The sequence below is a fragment of the Calliphora vicina genome, chromosome 3 (assembly GCF_958450345.1).
Source record: "Calliphora vicina chromosome 3, idCalVici1.1, whole genome shotgun sequence".
NCBI classification, from domain to species: domain Eukaryota; kingdom Metazoa; phylum Arthropoda; class Insecta; order Diptera; family Calliphoridae; genus Calliphora; species Calliphora vicina.
The window spans coordinates 101,612,728-101,629,786 of NC_088782.1; the positions used below are offsets into that span (position 1 = coordinate 101,612,728).

At 31.7% G+C, this 17,059-nt stretch overlaps 1 protein-coding gene across 1 annotated transcript in view; it reads left to right on the forward strand.

Annotated features, from left to right (window-relative positions):
- The first annotated feature begins 929 nt into the window (after positions 1–929).
- LOC135955656 (dipeptidase 1) overlaps positions 930–17,059 on the forward strand; it is a 38,163-nt gene continuing 22,033 nt past the window's right edge. Inside the window, exons 1-2 of the mRNA XM_065506015.1 lie at positions 930–1,013; positions 7,154–7,794. Of these exons, the coding sequence (XP_065362087.1) occupies positions 930–1,013; positions 7,154–7,794 (725 nt within the window). The remainder of the gene's footprint in view (positions 1,014–7,153; positions 7,795–17,059) is intronic.

Consider the following 17,059-nt stretch of genomic DNA (forward strand, 5'->3'; position numbering starts at 1 on the left):
TCGAAATGTTAACAATTCACAAGAAAAGTATTAAAAAGCGAAGACTTGCTGCAAGTACGGATGAAAGGTGATGCAAGTTTTAAAGGAAATTACAAGACATGTTGAACATGGGATAGTGGTTGGTTATTTGGCAAACTTTACTAGTTTGAGAAGTGAGAAATCGATAGAAAAATAAATATTTTTTGCTAAAGCCATTAGGTAGAGACATGATTATTATGATAACTTGTGAGTAATTTCGGCAAAATTTATCATGAGCCATTAGGAAGAAAGGGTATGTAAACAAATAAAATTATCACTTTCCATGATCACTTATAGATACAGCATGGAGCACTATTAGTGCCACAGAACCATAATCAAGCCGATGAATTGGGACTGAATAATATTTGATTTCATTAACCGGATGCACAATGGGGATGAATCAGAATATTTGGAAAATAAATCTGCTATTTCTATCAGGATAATCCGATTGACATTAAATTTTCAAACAAAAGACAATGCTCAGTGAGACGGCATCAAAATATTTTATATATATAAATCTACCCTTTTTAAAAGGTTCCTCTGATTTCACATAGGCGCAGCAGAAAAGTATTCTAGTACTCCTCTTTTGGTGACGACGGACACCACATCCCCTCAGAAGCGATGATGTGGGATTTCAAAATAAGACACCTCACCTCAGATATGCAATGAATGTAAACGGCTGTGAATTTTTTGTCAAAGATTTTAGTATATTCTTAAAGCACCTAATTATGTGAGGAAATTAGCCATTTTAAAATTTCACCATACCTTATTCCCATTTTTTCACAATATCGGGAACCATTTATAAAAAATTTCAATAATGATTCCTTTTAATTAAACAATAAATAGAGACATAAAATTAAAATATTTTAAAAGCAATATGTTTTACTAACGCATGAACATACAAATATAAAATGGCTTTTAAACGCGGTTTGGCTTACGAAGAAATTGCTACTTTTTTGGAAATAATTTTAGACGACTCGGATTCACTGGAAAATGTGAGCGAGTCGAAAGATGAATTAATTGAGGATGTTTAAAGTGATGTAAATATGATCTTGTTGACATCCTTGAGCCTGATGAGAATATACCACCGATGCAGGAAAATCCTTAAGAACCTGATAGTTTTACTATTTCTTTCGTTAGCCGGGTTACTACGATATTTTTACCAACTATAAGAAATAAAAGTAAGCACTGCTGGACTACACCAAAGGTTCAAAGCGCTTTACGAAACTATGAATGTAATTCGTATGGAAAGAAAACCAACTCGGGAATGCAAATCACTGTACGACCCAATTTCATGCTACTGTATTTTTTATCACCGAAATAATTTCGAAAATTGTTCATTGGACCAATGCCGAAATTTTCATAAATCGTTAAAAAGATATGAGAACTTAAACTTTTAAAGACACAAATTCAAAAGAAATTTTTGCTCTAATAGGCATACTTACTCAATCAGCAGCATTGGATAATAAGTAACTATTTACTGACAAGTTGTTCAACTCTACCTACAGTGGAACACGATTTACAGCAACCGTGAGTCGTATATGGCGACCTCAAAAATTTAGTTGGTAAATATTGCATATAATGCTTATCGATTTATTTTTTGGTTTATATAAATGAATACAGATATTATTATCTAAACAAAGTACAAAGAAAATATTTATTTAAGTTTTTCCAACCCAATTGAAGTCTTTTTTAAAAAATTCTTTAAGTTGTCTTTTTTTTTAAGGCTAATTTAGTTTTATTTTTATTACTAATTTATGTATAAAGATGATTTTATTTTAAAAGAAATTGAAAAAATAAATGATTCCAACCAATACAAATTATCAATATTATTTTCCTAGCATAACTAGCATACGTCTTTCAGACGTATCGTTATCTTTTCAGTACAAAAAAATAACGTTACATAACTGATGGTTCGATTTCCATCAGAGACTCTGCGTGTATCTACAGACAAGCAAAACGCTTCGCAGATTGTGTTTGTTAAAATAAAAATTATTTCACCTATCCTCCATACAAATGTACCCGGAAAACAGTTTGAGCAGTCATAAATATGTTGTTGATGCTACAATCCTGAAAATTTTTTTTTAGTTCTAAGTACTCTGAAATTATACTGTAAAGCATGGCAAAAATCGGACAACAGTAGTCACTAGTCTTCATACTAGTTCCCACTCAGAATGTGACTTGAACATAATTGTCTTATAATAATAACTATCGTGATGAAATTGGACATAAACCAGTTTTGTATTAACCAAAATATTTTTAACAACTTTTGTGTAGTAGTCGGCAATACAGTTACCTAAAACATCAAAATACAGTAACCTAAAACATCAAAGCGTAGGAAATTTTGATTATTTTCTAAAATGTATAGAATTTTTAAGAATTAAAAAATTCATAGAAAAATAAGGCGAAAACATTTATGAAATTGTTTGCATATTTTTAATTTTTAAAATACAATATATAGAAATTATTTATTAAAATGCAATGAGACAAAAAAATTAGATTTGTTATTGAGAATCCCATAATAACTGAAAACAGTTTTCAAAAATCCCGATAATTCACCTATTGACACTAAGATTTTTATGTACCGATGCAAAAATAAGACGGCGGCTTAGTATATTACAGATTACACGTACATCCGCAAATTTCCGCAACTAACTTCAGCACTTTTATTATCTTATGAATCAGATTAATACAATGAAAAAGAAACCTACGGGGGAACACAACCAAAACTTTAAATAAACATAATGAAGTTTTACAAAAAAGTAACAAACCAATAGGTTAAATAAAAAATAATTTTCACAAAAATTACAACATAAGTTAGTTTTTATTATTCTCTAAAGATAAAATAAATACCTTTAACTTCAAAATCCATTGAAAATAATTTAATTTTGTAGACTACAGCATTTTCAAGACCGTTTTGAAGTGTATTTTTGCTTTGAATTATTCTTCTAGCGTTCAGCTGCGCTTTGCAAATGAACATGTACTCATGTTTTAATTTTATTTTTAAAAAGTCTCGTTAGATTTCCAGCAAAATCTGATTTGCCATTAAAAAGATTGGACATTTAAGAGACAATTTTTTTGCATTTTTTCAAAATATTTTGTTATCGTTTTTTTTTTAATTTTGGCCTACGGGCCAAAAAAACTAAAATTTTAATATTCAAATGCGAATATTTCTTAAAATATAAGAGATAATTCCTGTGGTTTTTGTATGCCTCTTCTATGTAGTAAATTCTGCATGTACAAAAATCTTTCAAATTGGATCGAGAACATAAATTTTACATAATTTTATATGCCCGAGATACCCCAATTTGGGGACTTTAGGCACCTTGGTATTTAATGTCCAAATTCATAACTTAAACTCAGCTATAAATTCCCTATAGAGATTGGATTAAAATACTACTACTCTTCATTTATAATTTACATATTTATTTCCACATTCATTCTATTTCCCCACTATGCTGGACAGGGTAACGTATGAGAAATATTTAATTTTTTTTATTTCAATATTAATCATACGTCATATGGGCTTGCATTCGTACTTAGAGATTCAAAATAAGACTACGAACTATGTTACATATGATGAATATTTAATTGATTTGAAATTTAATAATAATCATACGTCTTGGGAATGTTGATGTGATATTGATTGTGAAAATATATTCATTATCCTAAACTTATATTAATAGTTTTCATACAAAAATTATTTTAATTGTATTAACTCAAAAATTTATAACTTCAATTTTTGCAAGAAATCAACTCCCAACATCAATATCTATCTACTGTGAGAATTTCATAAACAATTTATTATTTCGATTTGAGCCTTTATTCAACTTAAAAATAATCAAATTGTTTTATTTATGTTCTGTTTTTCTATTGCGAACGAGTGATTTGAGTGGAAATTTTACATGTATTTTGTTGTTGTTACAATAACAAAACACATGTTAAATTTCCACTCAAATTACTCGTTTGCATTAGCAAAACAGCACATTAAATTTGGTTGTATTTTGAGTTGATACTGTTTTGTTGATAAAATATTTTAAAGAAAAACAAATGGAATTAGCTTACTAAACATATATTTTCAATGTAACCACAAACAGTTTTTTGTTTCTCCTAAATTGGTGAACGAATGCTATATATATATATTTAGCTCGGTCCAGAATTCTCTGAGTTATAAAATTTGACATTTTGGCCAAACATAAAAATATTTAAAAAAAAAAATAAAAAAAATTTAATATTTTTTTTTCGAAATCAAAAACTTTTTTAACTTTTTTTTGAAAATGGGCCCTTTTTTTCTTCAAATAAAGCTTAGATATTTTCCTTGAAGACCTACACTGAATCAATTAAGTCTCCGTACAGACATACTCATAATATAAACTAGCTATTTATGGTCACTTTTCAATACATATTTAAACCTTTTTTTAATTCATTTTATAAAGATAGTCACCCCCAGACTTAAATATTAGTTTCCAGAAATGTGAATACTAATCTTTCCAACCCCCAAAAATTAAGCTTTTGCTTATTATTGTATATCGCCTTTTAAAATCCATCATAACATATTAATTATAACTTGTTTTTGAAATTTATATCTCTGTTTCTTTTTCTCTGGTGTTCAGTTAATTCTATAAAATTTTGACTTTGAAAGGGTTTTCCTTTATTAATAAACAATAAAGTTACATCCGTAAGTTCCCGGTTGTGGGGAAGCTTAACCCTCTGCCACTGACGTGGTAGTCTAACAGGCATCAATAAAAAGAAAACAGGGGTTTCCCCCGTTATTTTTCAATCATCGTCTTTCTCGTTTTCAGTACCTTCTTACTACGTTTTACTATGTAGGTTTGAGTGACGAACGCGATCAAAGAGAGTGCAAGCGAAGTTTTGAGCAGAAAAGTGTCTACTACACAACAACGTCAATAGTAAAGTAAGTTGTCTGATAAAAAACCATCCCATCATTTTCGTTATATATTTGTAATGTTTCTTAAACAACACGTCAGTAGACGTGACAGTAAGTGCTGAAAAATTAGGTCCTGTATCACCATGGGTCGTTCAAAGCACACAGCAATAATTGTTAAGGAGTGACCATTATATAACGTGCCTAAGTAGTTATATTCACCTAGGTTTAATATTGGGATTACTTGCCTTAAAATAGTTAACTGTACGGAGACTTTTTTGGTGATACTTTTCATACAATTATTGAATTTATGTAAATTTTTATGTTTTTAATGAAAATGTTTGTAGTTTTTTTATGTTGATTTCTAGTTTATAAGATTTTTTATAAAATGAATTAAAAAAAGGTTTAAATATGTATTGATAAGTGACCATAAATAGCTAGTTTATATTACAAGTATTTCTGTACGGAGACTTAATTGATTCAGTGTATTTGGTCGCTTAGTGGGATGCGAGTTTGATATCTATCAAAAAAAATGTTTTGTAACTCAAATCATGCAATTTTAGACTTTTTTTGCAAAATCAAAAACTTTGTTTACTTTTTTTTCAAAATGGACCCTTTTTTAATTTTTTTGCTCAAAAGAAAGCTTGGATATTTTCCTTTCAGGCCTATTTGGTGGCTTAGTGGGATGCGAGTGGGATATCTTTCAAAATAAATTTTTTGTAACTCAAAACATGAAATTTTTTTTTTTTTTTTTTTTTTTTTTTTTCAAAAACGAACTTTTTTCCAAAATGGGCCTTTTTTTAAATTTTTTTTTGCTCAAAAGAAAGCTTGGGTCTAGTCCTTTAAGATCTATTTGGTCGCTTAGTGGGATGCGAGTGGGATATTTAGCAAAATAAATGTCTTTTAACTCAAGATATACAATTATTGATTTTTTTTTTGGCAAAATCGAACTTTTTTTCAAAACAGGCCCTTTTTTAAATTTTTTTTGCTCAAAAGAAAGCTTAGGTCTATTCCTTTAAGAGCTTTTTGGTCTCGTAGTGGGATGCGAGTAAATTTCATACCGATCGGAAGACATCGATTTTAAAAGTTGGTTCACTTGACGTGAAATCCCCCATATATAACCTGACATCGTATTAATGGGGTTGAGGCTAATATTCTAACCCTCATTAAAAAAAAAGTCTAGTTATGTGTTACTAATAGTTATACTAACAGTTTTCACGGATACAAATTTTAAACGTCAGAACAACTATTAACTATTACTAAACTTTGTGTTAATGGGAGTAAGTATCTATAAAATTAAATGGAAATTAATACAATATAAATATTTTAGTGAACATTTTTAATGTCAATTTGAAGAATATTTGTAGCATTGGTCTCTAACCTGGGGGGAATTTCTAAAACAAATTAAAATATATCTTTAATTTCTATAACAACAGATCGATTTGGAAACGTAGTATAGGGATATTTTAGACCAACATAAGTGGGGCCATTGAAAGTTTCATGAGTATTCAACTATCTGTTTCAAATTTATAGATTTATTTCCATTTTTTGAATACTACACGCACTGGGTAGTATTGCATGACGGAATTGGCTCCATTGTTTGGGCATATTGTGGTGATGCAAGTAAACTCTTTCAGACATTTAAAGCACTTTCTATATAACAGAAACGAATTGAGTGCCGTAGAAAAAAAATCAGCTTATCATATATTATCTTCTAACAAAATATGTGCTTTACATAGAGTATTCATAATGCACCCATATGAGTACTTGAACCAACTCACATCAGGGGTTATGATAAATACTCTAATTTCAACTGTGACAAAAAGATACTCAGAAGATACACAGAGAGCCTCTAGCATGGGGGAACCCTCCACAAGACTTACCGAAAAGTTAATATATCGAAAGTTCCTCAATTCCTTTGAATTGACAATGCCTTCTTTAAACGTTTTAAATACTAATGATATCATATTCTAATATTTTATAATATTCTTAAATGATTTCAAAAGCAGCACTATAATATTCGAATATGTGGTATAATTTTTTATCTTTATAAATCGTTAATAAATAAAAAGCAATTAATACTACCATCATACTTCAATTCTTTGGAATAAATTAGCAATATCAATTTCAACCAAAAATTACTTCTCTTATATGTTTCAGCAACATTTCTTCTTTTATTTTGTATGGCTTTTCATCCTATTTTATATACATAAATATTTATAGTGGTTTTATTATTATTTTTATTTACAGACCACCGGCTTTGGCGGTTTGCCTGATGTTACCGAACACTCCAATATACGTCGTACCATATCCCGCCAAAATTCCACATCGAACAGTGATTCTGGTGGTGAAATATCAAGTATACAAAAATCAAAAGTTAATTTCAATGACACTAAATCACCTTCAGATGCCACTGAAACCACCACCGTAGATGCAGCGACGAAAACAAAACGCAAATCGAAAGGTTCCCAGCAACTGCATCATCACAACAGTCATCATCATCTTCATCACAATCGCCATCGTCACGGTGGTGGCAGTGACAATGTACAGCACAAAATCGGTCGCAGTTCATGTGTTATTGTATTAACACTGATTGTTGCACTGGGCCTGCTGGCTGTCGCAACAACACTATTGTATCAGCATTTTGTTACGACACCCAGCCGCAACTCACACACACAAAGACTGAAAATCGTTACACGCATATTGCGTGACGTGCCCCTGGTCGATGGGCATAATAATTTTGCGTGGAATGTTCGTAAATATGCACACAGTAGTCTGGAGCTGGTGCATGTGAGCAATGATATAAATCATAAATCGATGTGGGTACGACCGGCCTGGGCGCAAACGGACATGGAGCGTTTAAAGCAGGGTCATGTGGGTGTTCAAGTGTGGTAAGTAGAAATTCATATATAAAAGCAACTGTTTTTGTCAAAAATCCACAGGAGGTAGAAAGAAGCCTAGTGGAAGACACTAGAAATTTTATGTAAGAATATGATTTACGAGGAATTTTTGTTGTTTTATGAAATAAATTGGTTGCGCAAGAATTCGTTTTTAAATGGAAACTGTAGCTGAAACATCCCTGAATATAGTTTCGGTTTTCATTGTATGCTAATTTCAAGGTTTGCTGCGGCAGGGATATGTGTTGATAGTCTTTTATTGCAAAATTTGCTCGGCTTTGTTGGTTGTAAAATCGTGAACAGAAAAAGCATGCATATTTTTGAATAAAAGAAGAATAAATACTTTTATAATTGTGGTCATGTACAGAGGATCAGGCTGAAACAGCTGTATTACTACTGTCATTAATGGTTACTTTTTCTTTTCTGCTGAATAATAAGAAAATAATAAGAAATGCCTAAAAGTAATAATAAATACAATTCTGCATAGTTGCTCTGACCTTTTTGCTACCTATAAGTATAAAATTAAATTTCAAAAATATTTAAAATTGTATTTAATTATGTCAACTTACTACTTAATTTCTAAACTACCTTTTGACTTTCTTAACAATAAAAGCCAACATTTGGTCAACATAACTAACTTTGATGTAGTTAAAATGCAGCAATATGCTTTGTTCTCAATGATGCTTACTTTGATTTCATGTCAAAATTCTAATTTCGGTAAATTTTCTAGATTTCAAAACTTTCCTCCTTTACCATGTTGTGGTGCTGGCCAACTCTCAACAATAGCAACAATAATAAAAAAATCCAAAAACTCTTCAATTAAATTCATTTTAAGCTTTCATAGTATCAAATATTGTAGTCAAAATCTATTTTCCCAAAAAAAGAAATCTCTTAACCAACAATTGAGCATTTGTGTTTCTGCTTTTTACTGCACTTTTTCTTGTGTTAAAGGACATACTTATTATTGTTGCAAGCTAACCAAAATGTTGCCATTTCTTTTATGCAGCCAGTCAAGCAACCAACCTAGAAACCATCGAGCCAACCTAACGACCAACAAAACTTTCTTGATAAAAGAACATTTTTGTTCATTCTAGTTCTAGGTGGCTTTGCTATTTTAAGTCGCATTTTATGCCACAAAAAGAAATGCAAATTTTGGTTATTTTTGTTTGGCTTGTTCATATGACCTATACCATTGAAAGGCAAGTATGCTGAGTATCTCACTTAATTTGCATACTTTGCTTGGAAATGCACATTTGTAGATTTGTCATGAGAGTAAAGTACGTGCACAAAAATAAGATTATGACTAGAATATGACTAGACTAGACTATGACTAGACTATGACTAGACTATGACTAGACTATGACTAGACTATGACTAGACTATGACTAGACTATGACTAGACTATGACTAGACTATGACTAGACTATGACTAGACTATGACTAGACTATGACTAGACTATGACTAGACTATGACTAGACTATGACTAGACTATGACTAGACTATGACTAGACTATGACTAGACTATGACTAGACTATGACTAGACTATGACTAGACTATGACTAGACTATGACTAGACTATGACTAGACTATGACTAGACTATGACTAGACTATGACTAGACTATGACTAGACTATGACTAGACTATGACTAGACTATGACTAGACTATGACTAGACTATGACTAGACTATGACTAGACTATGACTAGACTATGACTAGACTATGACTAGACTATGACTAGACTATGACTAGACTATGACTAGACTATGACTAGACTATGACTAGACTATGACTAGACTATGACTAGACTATGACTAGACTATGACTAGACTATGACTAGACTATGACTAGACTATGACTAGACTATGACTAGACTATGACTAGACTATGACTAGACTATGACTAGACTATGACTAGACTATGACTAGACTATGACTAGACTATGACTAGACTATGACTAGACTATGACTAGACTATGACTAGACTATGACTAGACTATGACTAGACTATGACTAGACTATGACTAGACTATGACTAGACTATGACTAGACTATGACTAGACTATGACTAGACTATGACTAGACTATGACTAGACTATGACTAGACTATGACTAGACTATGACTAGACTATGACTAGACTATGACTAGACTATGACTAGACTATGACTAGACTATGACTAGACTATGACTAGACTATGACTAGACTATGACTAGACTATGACTAGACTATGACTAGACTATGACTAGACTATGACTAGACTATGACTAGACTATGACTAGACTATGACTAGACTATGACTAGACTATGACTAGACTATGACTAGACTATGACTAGACTATGACTAGACTATGACTAGACTATGACTAGACTATGACTAGACTATGACTAGACTATGACTAGACTATGACTAGACTATGACTAGACTATGACTAGACTATGACTAGACTATGACTAGACTATGACTAGACTATGACTAGACTATGACTAGACTATGACTAGACTATGACTAGACTATGACTAGACTATGACTAGACTATGACTAGACTATGACTAGACTATGACTAGACTATGACTAGACTATGACTAGACTATGACTAGACTATGACTAGACTATGACTAGACTATGACTAGACTATGACTAGACTATGACTAGACTATGACTAGACTATGACTAGACTATGACTAGACTATGACTAGACTATGACTAGACTATGACTAGACTATGACTAGACTATGACTAGACTATGACTAGACTATGACTAGACTATGACTAGACTATGACTAGACTATGACTAGACTATGACTAGACTATGACTAGACTATGACTAGACTATGACTAGACTATGACTAGACTATGACTAGACTATGACTAGACTATGACTAGACTATGACTAGACTATGACTAGACTATGACTAGACTATGACTAGACTATGACTAGACTATGACTAGACTATGACTAGACTATGACTAGACTATGACTAGACTATGACTAGACTATGACTAGACTATGACTAGACTATGACTAGACTATGACTAGACTATGACTAGACTATGACTAGACTATGACTAGACTATGACTAGACTATGACTAGACTATGACTAGACTATGACTAGACTATGACTAGACTATGACTAGACTATGACTAGACTATGACTAGACTATGACTAGACTATGACTAGACTATGACTAGACTATGACTAGACTATGACTAGACTATGACTAGACTATGACTAGACTATGACTAGACTATGACTAGACTATGACTAGACTATGACTAGACTATGACTAGACTATGACTAGACTATGACTAGACTATGACTAGACTATGACTAGACTATGACTAGACTATGACTAGACTATGACTAGACTATGACTAGACTATGACTAGACTATGACTAGACTATGACTAGACTATGACTAGACTATGACTAGACTATGACTAGACTATGACTAGACTATGACTAGACTATGACTAGACTATGACTAGACTATGACTAGACTATGACTAGACTATGACTAGACTATGACTAGACTATGACTAGACTATGACTAGACTATGACTAGACTATGACTAGACTATGACTAGACTATGACTAGACTATGACTAGACTATGACTAGACTATGACTAGACTATGACTAGACTATGACTAGACTATGACTAGACTATGACTAGACTATGACTAGACTATGACTAGACTATGACTAGACTATGACTAGACTATGACTAGACTATGACTAGACTATGACTAGACTATGACTAGACTATGACTAGACTATGACTAGACTATGACTAGACTATGACTAGACTATGACTAGACTATGACTAGACTATGACTAGACTATGACTAGACTATGACTAGACTATGACTAGACTATGACTAGACTATGACTAGACTATGACTAGACTATGACTAGACTATGACTAGACTATGACTAGACTATGACTAGACTATGACTAGACTATGACTAGACTATGACTAGACTATGACTAGACTATGACTAGACTATGACTAGACTATGACTAGACTATGACTAGACTATGACTAGACTATGACTAGACTATGACTAGACTATGACTAGACTATGAATATACTGTGTAGGGTGTGCAAAGGGGACAGTGTCGGGTGTGCAAAAGGGCTACAGACGTCGATTTCTAGCGACCGTAATATGATTTTAGAAGGCTTGGCTAAAATGCAGATATTTCCAAAATAAATGTCTAAACCACTGCGCTTTGTAATAATATTTTCATCCTTAATACTCAATTTTCCAAAACCAATCTAAATGGCTGATAAAAATTGGATGTTTTCAGAATAAGTCGTTTGTGCTAGGCAATGTTAATCTGCAACAAATTAGTGTTTTTGTAGAAAAACTAGGTCACCGTGTTTCACTTCAAAAGACTTCAATCCGAAAGCCGAATTATCGCACTGTTGTCTTATGATTTGACCAACCAAGGAAAAGTGAAATACAACAGCGTTTTCTCGAATATCCGGAGTCTCAGCTAGACATTGGTTGTCAACATACCGATAGCTTTATTAATCAGAAATATATTCTCTAAGTTAACATATACTCGAAACATCAATGAAACAAGTAGATAGCAATGAAATCATGTAAACTATTAATTATATGCAAACTATAAAACCCAAACTTACGGCGACCGGGAAAGTATAGTTTTCAGTTTCAATTTATTTTTAAAGTATACATATATGACCCAAATTTTAACAGACATAACTCATTTGAAAACATTATCTATTACTCTTGGAAATTATGCATTCCTCGTTTTGGTCACAAATAGTTGACATCAAATAAAGTGTAAATAAAATTCTTCTCTGCCAACTTAACAACCTACAAATTTTTAGTTAATCTCCCCCCTTATTTGTTCTTCAATATATTTACTGTGAAATATTTATGTTGAATTGGCATGTCGTGTTAGGAATTTTTCCAAAGTGTTATTTCTTTTCACAGTCATCATTGGCAAGTCAACGACATAACTTCACCACCCCTCCTCCAAATGTCAAGTCGTTTAGTCAGGTCGCCAACGTGCAAGTCAATAATAGTTTGTGCCGGATACATTCATTTCAAATGCTCATTCACTCGTAGCTGCCAAATGATGGTCCATGTTTTTCTACATCTTGCCTAAATTTAAAGATTTGCTGTAAATACATTTAGCTTGTTCGAATATAAATGTACAAATCAAAGTGTATGTGTGGCTATATTCATTTGTGGTGTTTTTCTTTTTTTTTTGTATGAGTATAATCTTGTTTTACATTGTAGAAAAATGTTCCAGTGTAGACAGGTGAATTTGGGGAAAAGAGTCTAGTAAAAAGATTTCTATTGAATAGCCATGTCTGATTGGCATTGCGAAGTAGTTAGAATTGTTATTCCATGAATGTTATTTTTTCTCATTTCTGTTACTTCTATTTAATCGTATTTGAAGGGAACATTTGGCTATGTATGTAAAAAGAACAATCTTTGAATGTTTAATATTTAAAAAAACACACAAACGCGCAGAAGTTTTTGTTAAATTTAATCAATTGATAAACTCAATATTAGCAGGGAAATATATATCAAGAGAGCTATTTCTTCAGTTTAAATAGTAAAGATTTTGTATAATTTTGCACTCATGCAATCAACTTCAATTTATCAAAGAAAATTTAAATACAAAATTTGTTTTATAAACCTTTATAAATTTAACAAGTTGAAAACTATAGTCGGTTAAGCCCAACAATATAATTCCCCACGGTGAGTATATAAAAAAATAATTTTAATTTAAAAATTTCAATATTTTCTTTTCGTGAGTAATTTTCTAAAGTGGGCCTTATATGTGTGCTATGACCAATTATGGAACGATCGTCATGAAATGAGGTTGCGTGATTTCTTTCTTTACTAAACTTAGTTTTGTTGAATTTTATTTGGATTCCAATATTTTAAAGTGATTTTCGGAAGTGGGCTTTTATCTCATTGTTGTCAATAGAGAAGCCAAGGATGAGCGCACGCTTATATTGGCCTCGGAGTACATGAGACAGCAGATCCACCTGGTAATTAGGTGCTGAAGCTGATGTAGTACACAAAGCGAAAAGGTGCTATCCTGGTTCTGGGATTTGATATCAATGCACACCACAATCAGTTCATTTTCGGACCATAGTCGTATTACCTTCACCCTGAATTTCGAACCGTCTGCAAGGGCATCTTTTATGGTTTCTAGACCTACAAAGTGAGAGACCTATTATGGCAAGGTTCAAACTGGGTTGGTACTTTACGTGACAACTACCACTTGAGTAGGAAAATGTTGTTAACAAGTTAACCCATTTATTCTGAGATTTCAACTTCGCGTTCAAAGGTCAATGGCTAGGAAACTATTTAATAAGGCAAATCTCACAATATTGCAAGATGATTGGGACAACTATGCTTCAATAAGTATAAATGAGATTTTGAGAGACCGAAAAGGAATTCGTCGAGGTTGTTTTGTGAATCCGTTGACAACGTTAATGAGTTATCCAGGTTTCGTCGAATTTTATCCAAAGACCCTGAAGTCGTACGATATATTTAAAGAGAAGACAACTCATAAATGGAATATAGCTCTGATACACTCTCTTTAATAATGGAAACACACTTTCCTGATTGTGTAGGGACGGAAACTAGGGATGACGATCAAGAAAACATTGTATCTGAGGTTATTAGCCATATCTATAGATAAATTGAAGAATTAGTTACTAAGGAGAAACTAGTTTGGACGGTTAATACTTTTAATCCGTATAAATCACCGGGTCTGGATGGTGTATTTCTTTAAGAGATGTCTTAGTGGGAGATATCTGCATAGGGGGTGTATGAAGTTTAACGTAGTTTTCATACCTAAAACGGCTAATGCCAGCCACTCGAAACCAAAGAATTTTAGAACTACTGGCCTATCGTTTTTTCTCTTAAAGACACTAGAACGACTGATAGATCTACATCTAAGGACAAATATTGATATTCACCTCATTAGAAACGCTCAGCATGCCTATCTTAAGGGGAAGTCTGTTTAGAATGCGCTTCATGAGGTGGTAGCTTGTATAGAGAAAAGTTTGAAGCAAGCGGAATATACATTGGCTGCTCTTTAGGATACAGAAGGAGCTTTTAATAACATAAACCTAGATGGCAATAGGGATTCGTTGGCTTCAATGCTGGATAGCAGGATTATCAACTCAATCCTAGGGGACGATTAGATCAGAAGACGAGTTACCAGAGGCACACCGCAACGGAAAGGCAAGTATTTATGGACGTTTTTTGATAGAAAATTATCATTGAAAATAAATAGTCAGGAGAGATTAAAGAAGGACTTTAATCTTTATGTCAACGGCAACTTACCTGGGTATGTTTTGCATTCTCAAAACGCTGTAGCTCTGAATTGGATAATCGGATCTACTTGAAATTTCGTGATATCCTAGCCCAATTGTCCCAAGTTTGTTTAGGATAGGATCACATGTTTGGAAGATAACCCCCATTTACAAAGTTGCACAACTACGTCAACAGCATACATACCTGGGTATGTATAGTAAAACGCATGCAAATATAAAGGTATAATTGAAAATTATAGTATTTTTTCAAAAATTTTACCTGACCTACTCCACATTTTTGATAACAGCGTGTCTAAGTATTTCTCGATTTAAAAAAAAGAATTGTTTATAAAACTTGACTGACTAAAAAGTTAAAGTTAAAAAATAGTTAAAATGCGATTTTTCGCTAGTTTTTGGGAAACAATTTCTAAGAAGATGTATTAGGAATTCATAGTTTTTGAAAAGTTAACTTTACAGTAAAAAAATTAAAAATTTTTGATACCAGGTCCATCCAAATAACGACTATTTTGCATGTAAAATTCAAGTTTAGGGCAAAAATTCTCAAACCGCACAGCAGTGTTGCCAGGAGCTGGCAAAAAAAGAAGCTATATTGACCTCAAAAAAAGGCCAGAAAAAGCTAAACCGCTTTTAAAAAAAGCCAAAAAAAGCTAAATTATTATAAATTAAAAATTTAGATTTACATTTATTTTTAAATAAAAAATTATAAAATATGTTAAAAAAATTCATCGGCATTACTTAAAGGAAGTACTAAAAAGTTAAATACTGATTAACCATATTAGAAAATGGACATCATTAGTTCTATATTTGTCCCTTTATATTTTAAAATATTCTGCCTTAATCTTCGTAATTTCATTAGCAGTTTAATTTTTCACTATCAATATGACATAATATATTTTTTTGGTTTTACTATTTCAAGTGTATTATCAACGTATAAAAAATCGATTTTGAGAAGAGTTTTGATATGGTAATCTTTGTTTCAATTAATTGAAATTAATTTAATTTGCAGTATTATTTTCAATTGGATACGATAATGAATCAAATACCTTGAAAGAGAATTTGCTAGATATTTTAGCTTTCAGATATAAAATACTCTATTTCATTTTGAAGCACTTGATATTGGTAATTGTTATTTGTTCTTTTAATACTGCACAATTCTTGAGTAAGTTGAAAAGATAAATGAAAAAAAGTAATAAATTAAAATGAAAATGGCTTACAAATATAAATTAAGCCTTTTTATTTACTCTTTAGTCTCGAAATTTTTCCGCCTTTTTTAATTTCAAAAAAGGCTATTTTGAAATTAAAAAAAGGCTAGAAAAAAGCCACGAAGCTAAAACCAAAATTTCGAGGCTAAAGTGTAAATAAAAAGGCTAAATATAGCCTCGAAAAGGCTAAACTGGCAACACTGCCGCACAGTCGATATCAAAAATAAAGTAACCCATTTTAGATGTCCAAATATGTTCTTAATTATTTTGTAAAAGTTCCCGATAACTCCGCCCTGGTATGGATACTATAGCCAAAAAAAAAAAACTAAAAAATACCATTTTTGGGATTCTTCAACACTTTGTTTTCCTTTTTGCATTTCCAATAGAAATTTCTATATAACTGTAAAATTTCATTAAAAAATATTCATAAATAAAAATTTAATTACAATTTGCAAAATTTCTATCTTTGCAAAAACTCATTCCATGATTTTTTTCATATTCCATGTCATATTCCATGAATTTTTTAATTGTTAAATGTTATATTTATTTTGGATATGTATCAGAGACCAAAAATAACTGTTATTAAATTTTTTGAGACTGAAAAAGTTAGGCATAAATCAATGAATAATTTTTACGTTTCCAAATAAGAGTTATTCATAATAAATATTTTTTTTCGTTGCTCATAACTTTTATTTTCGATTTGTATTTTTTTTACGTTG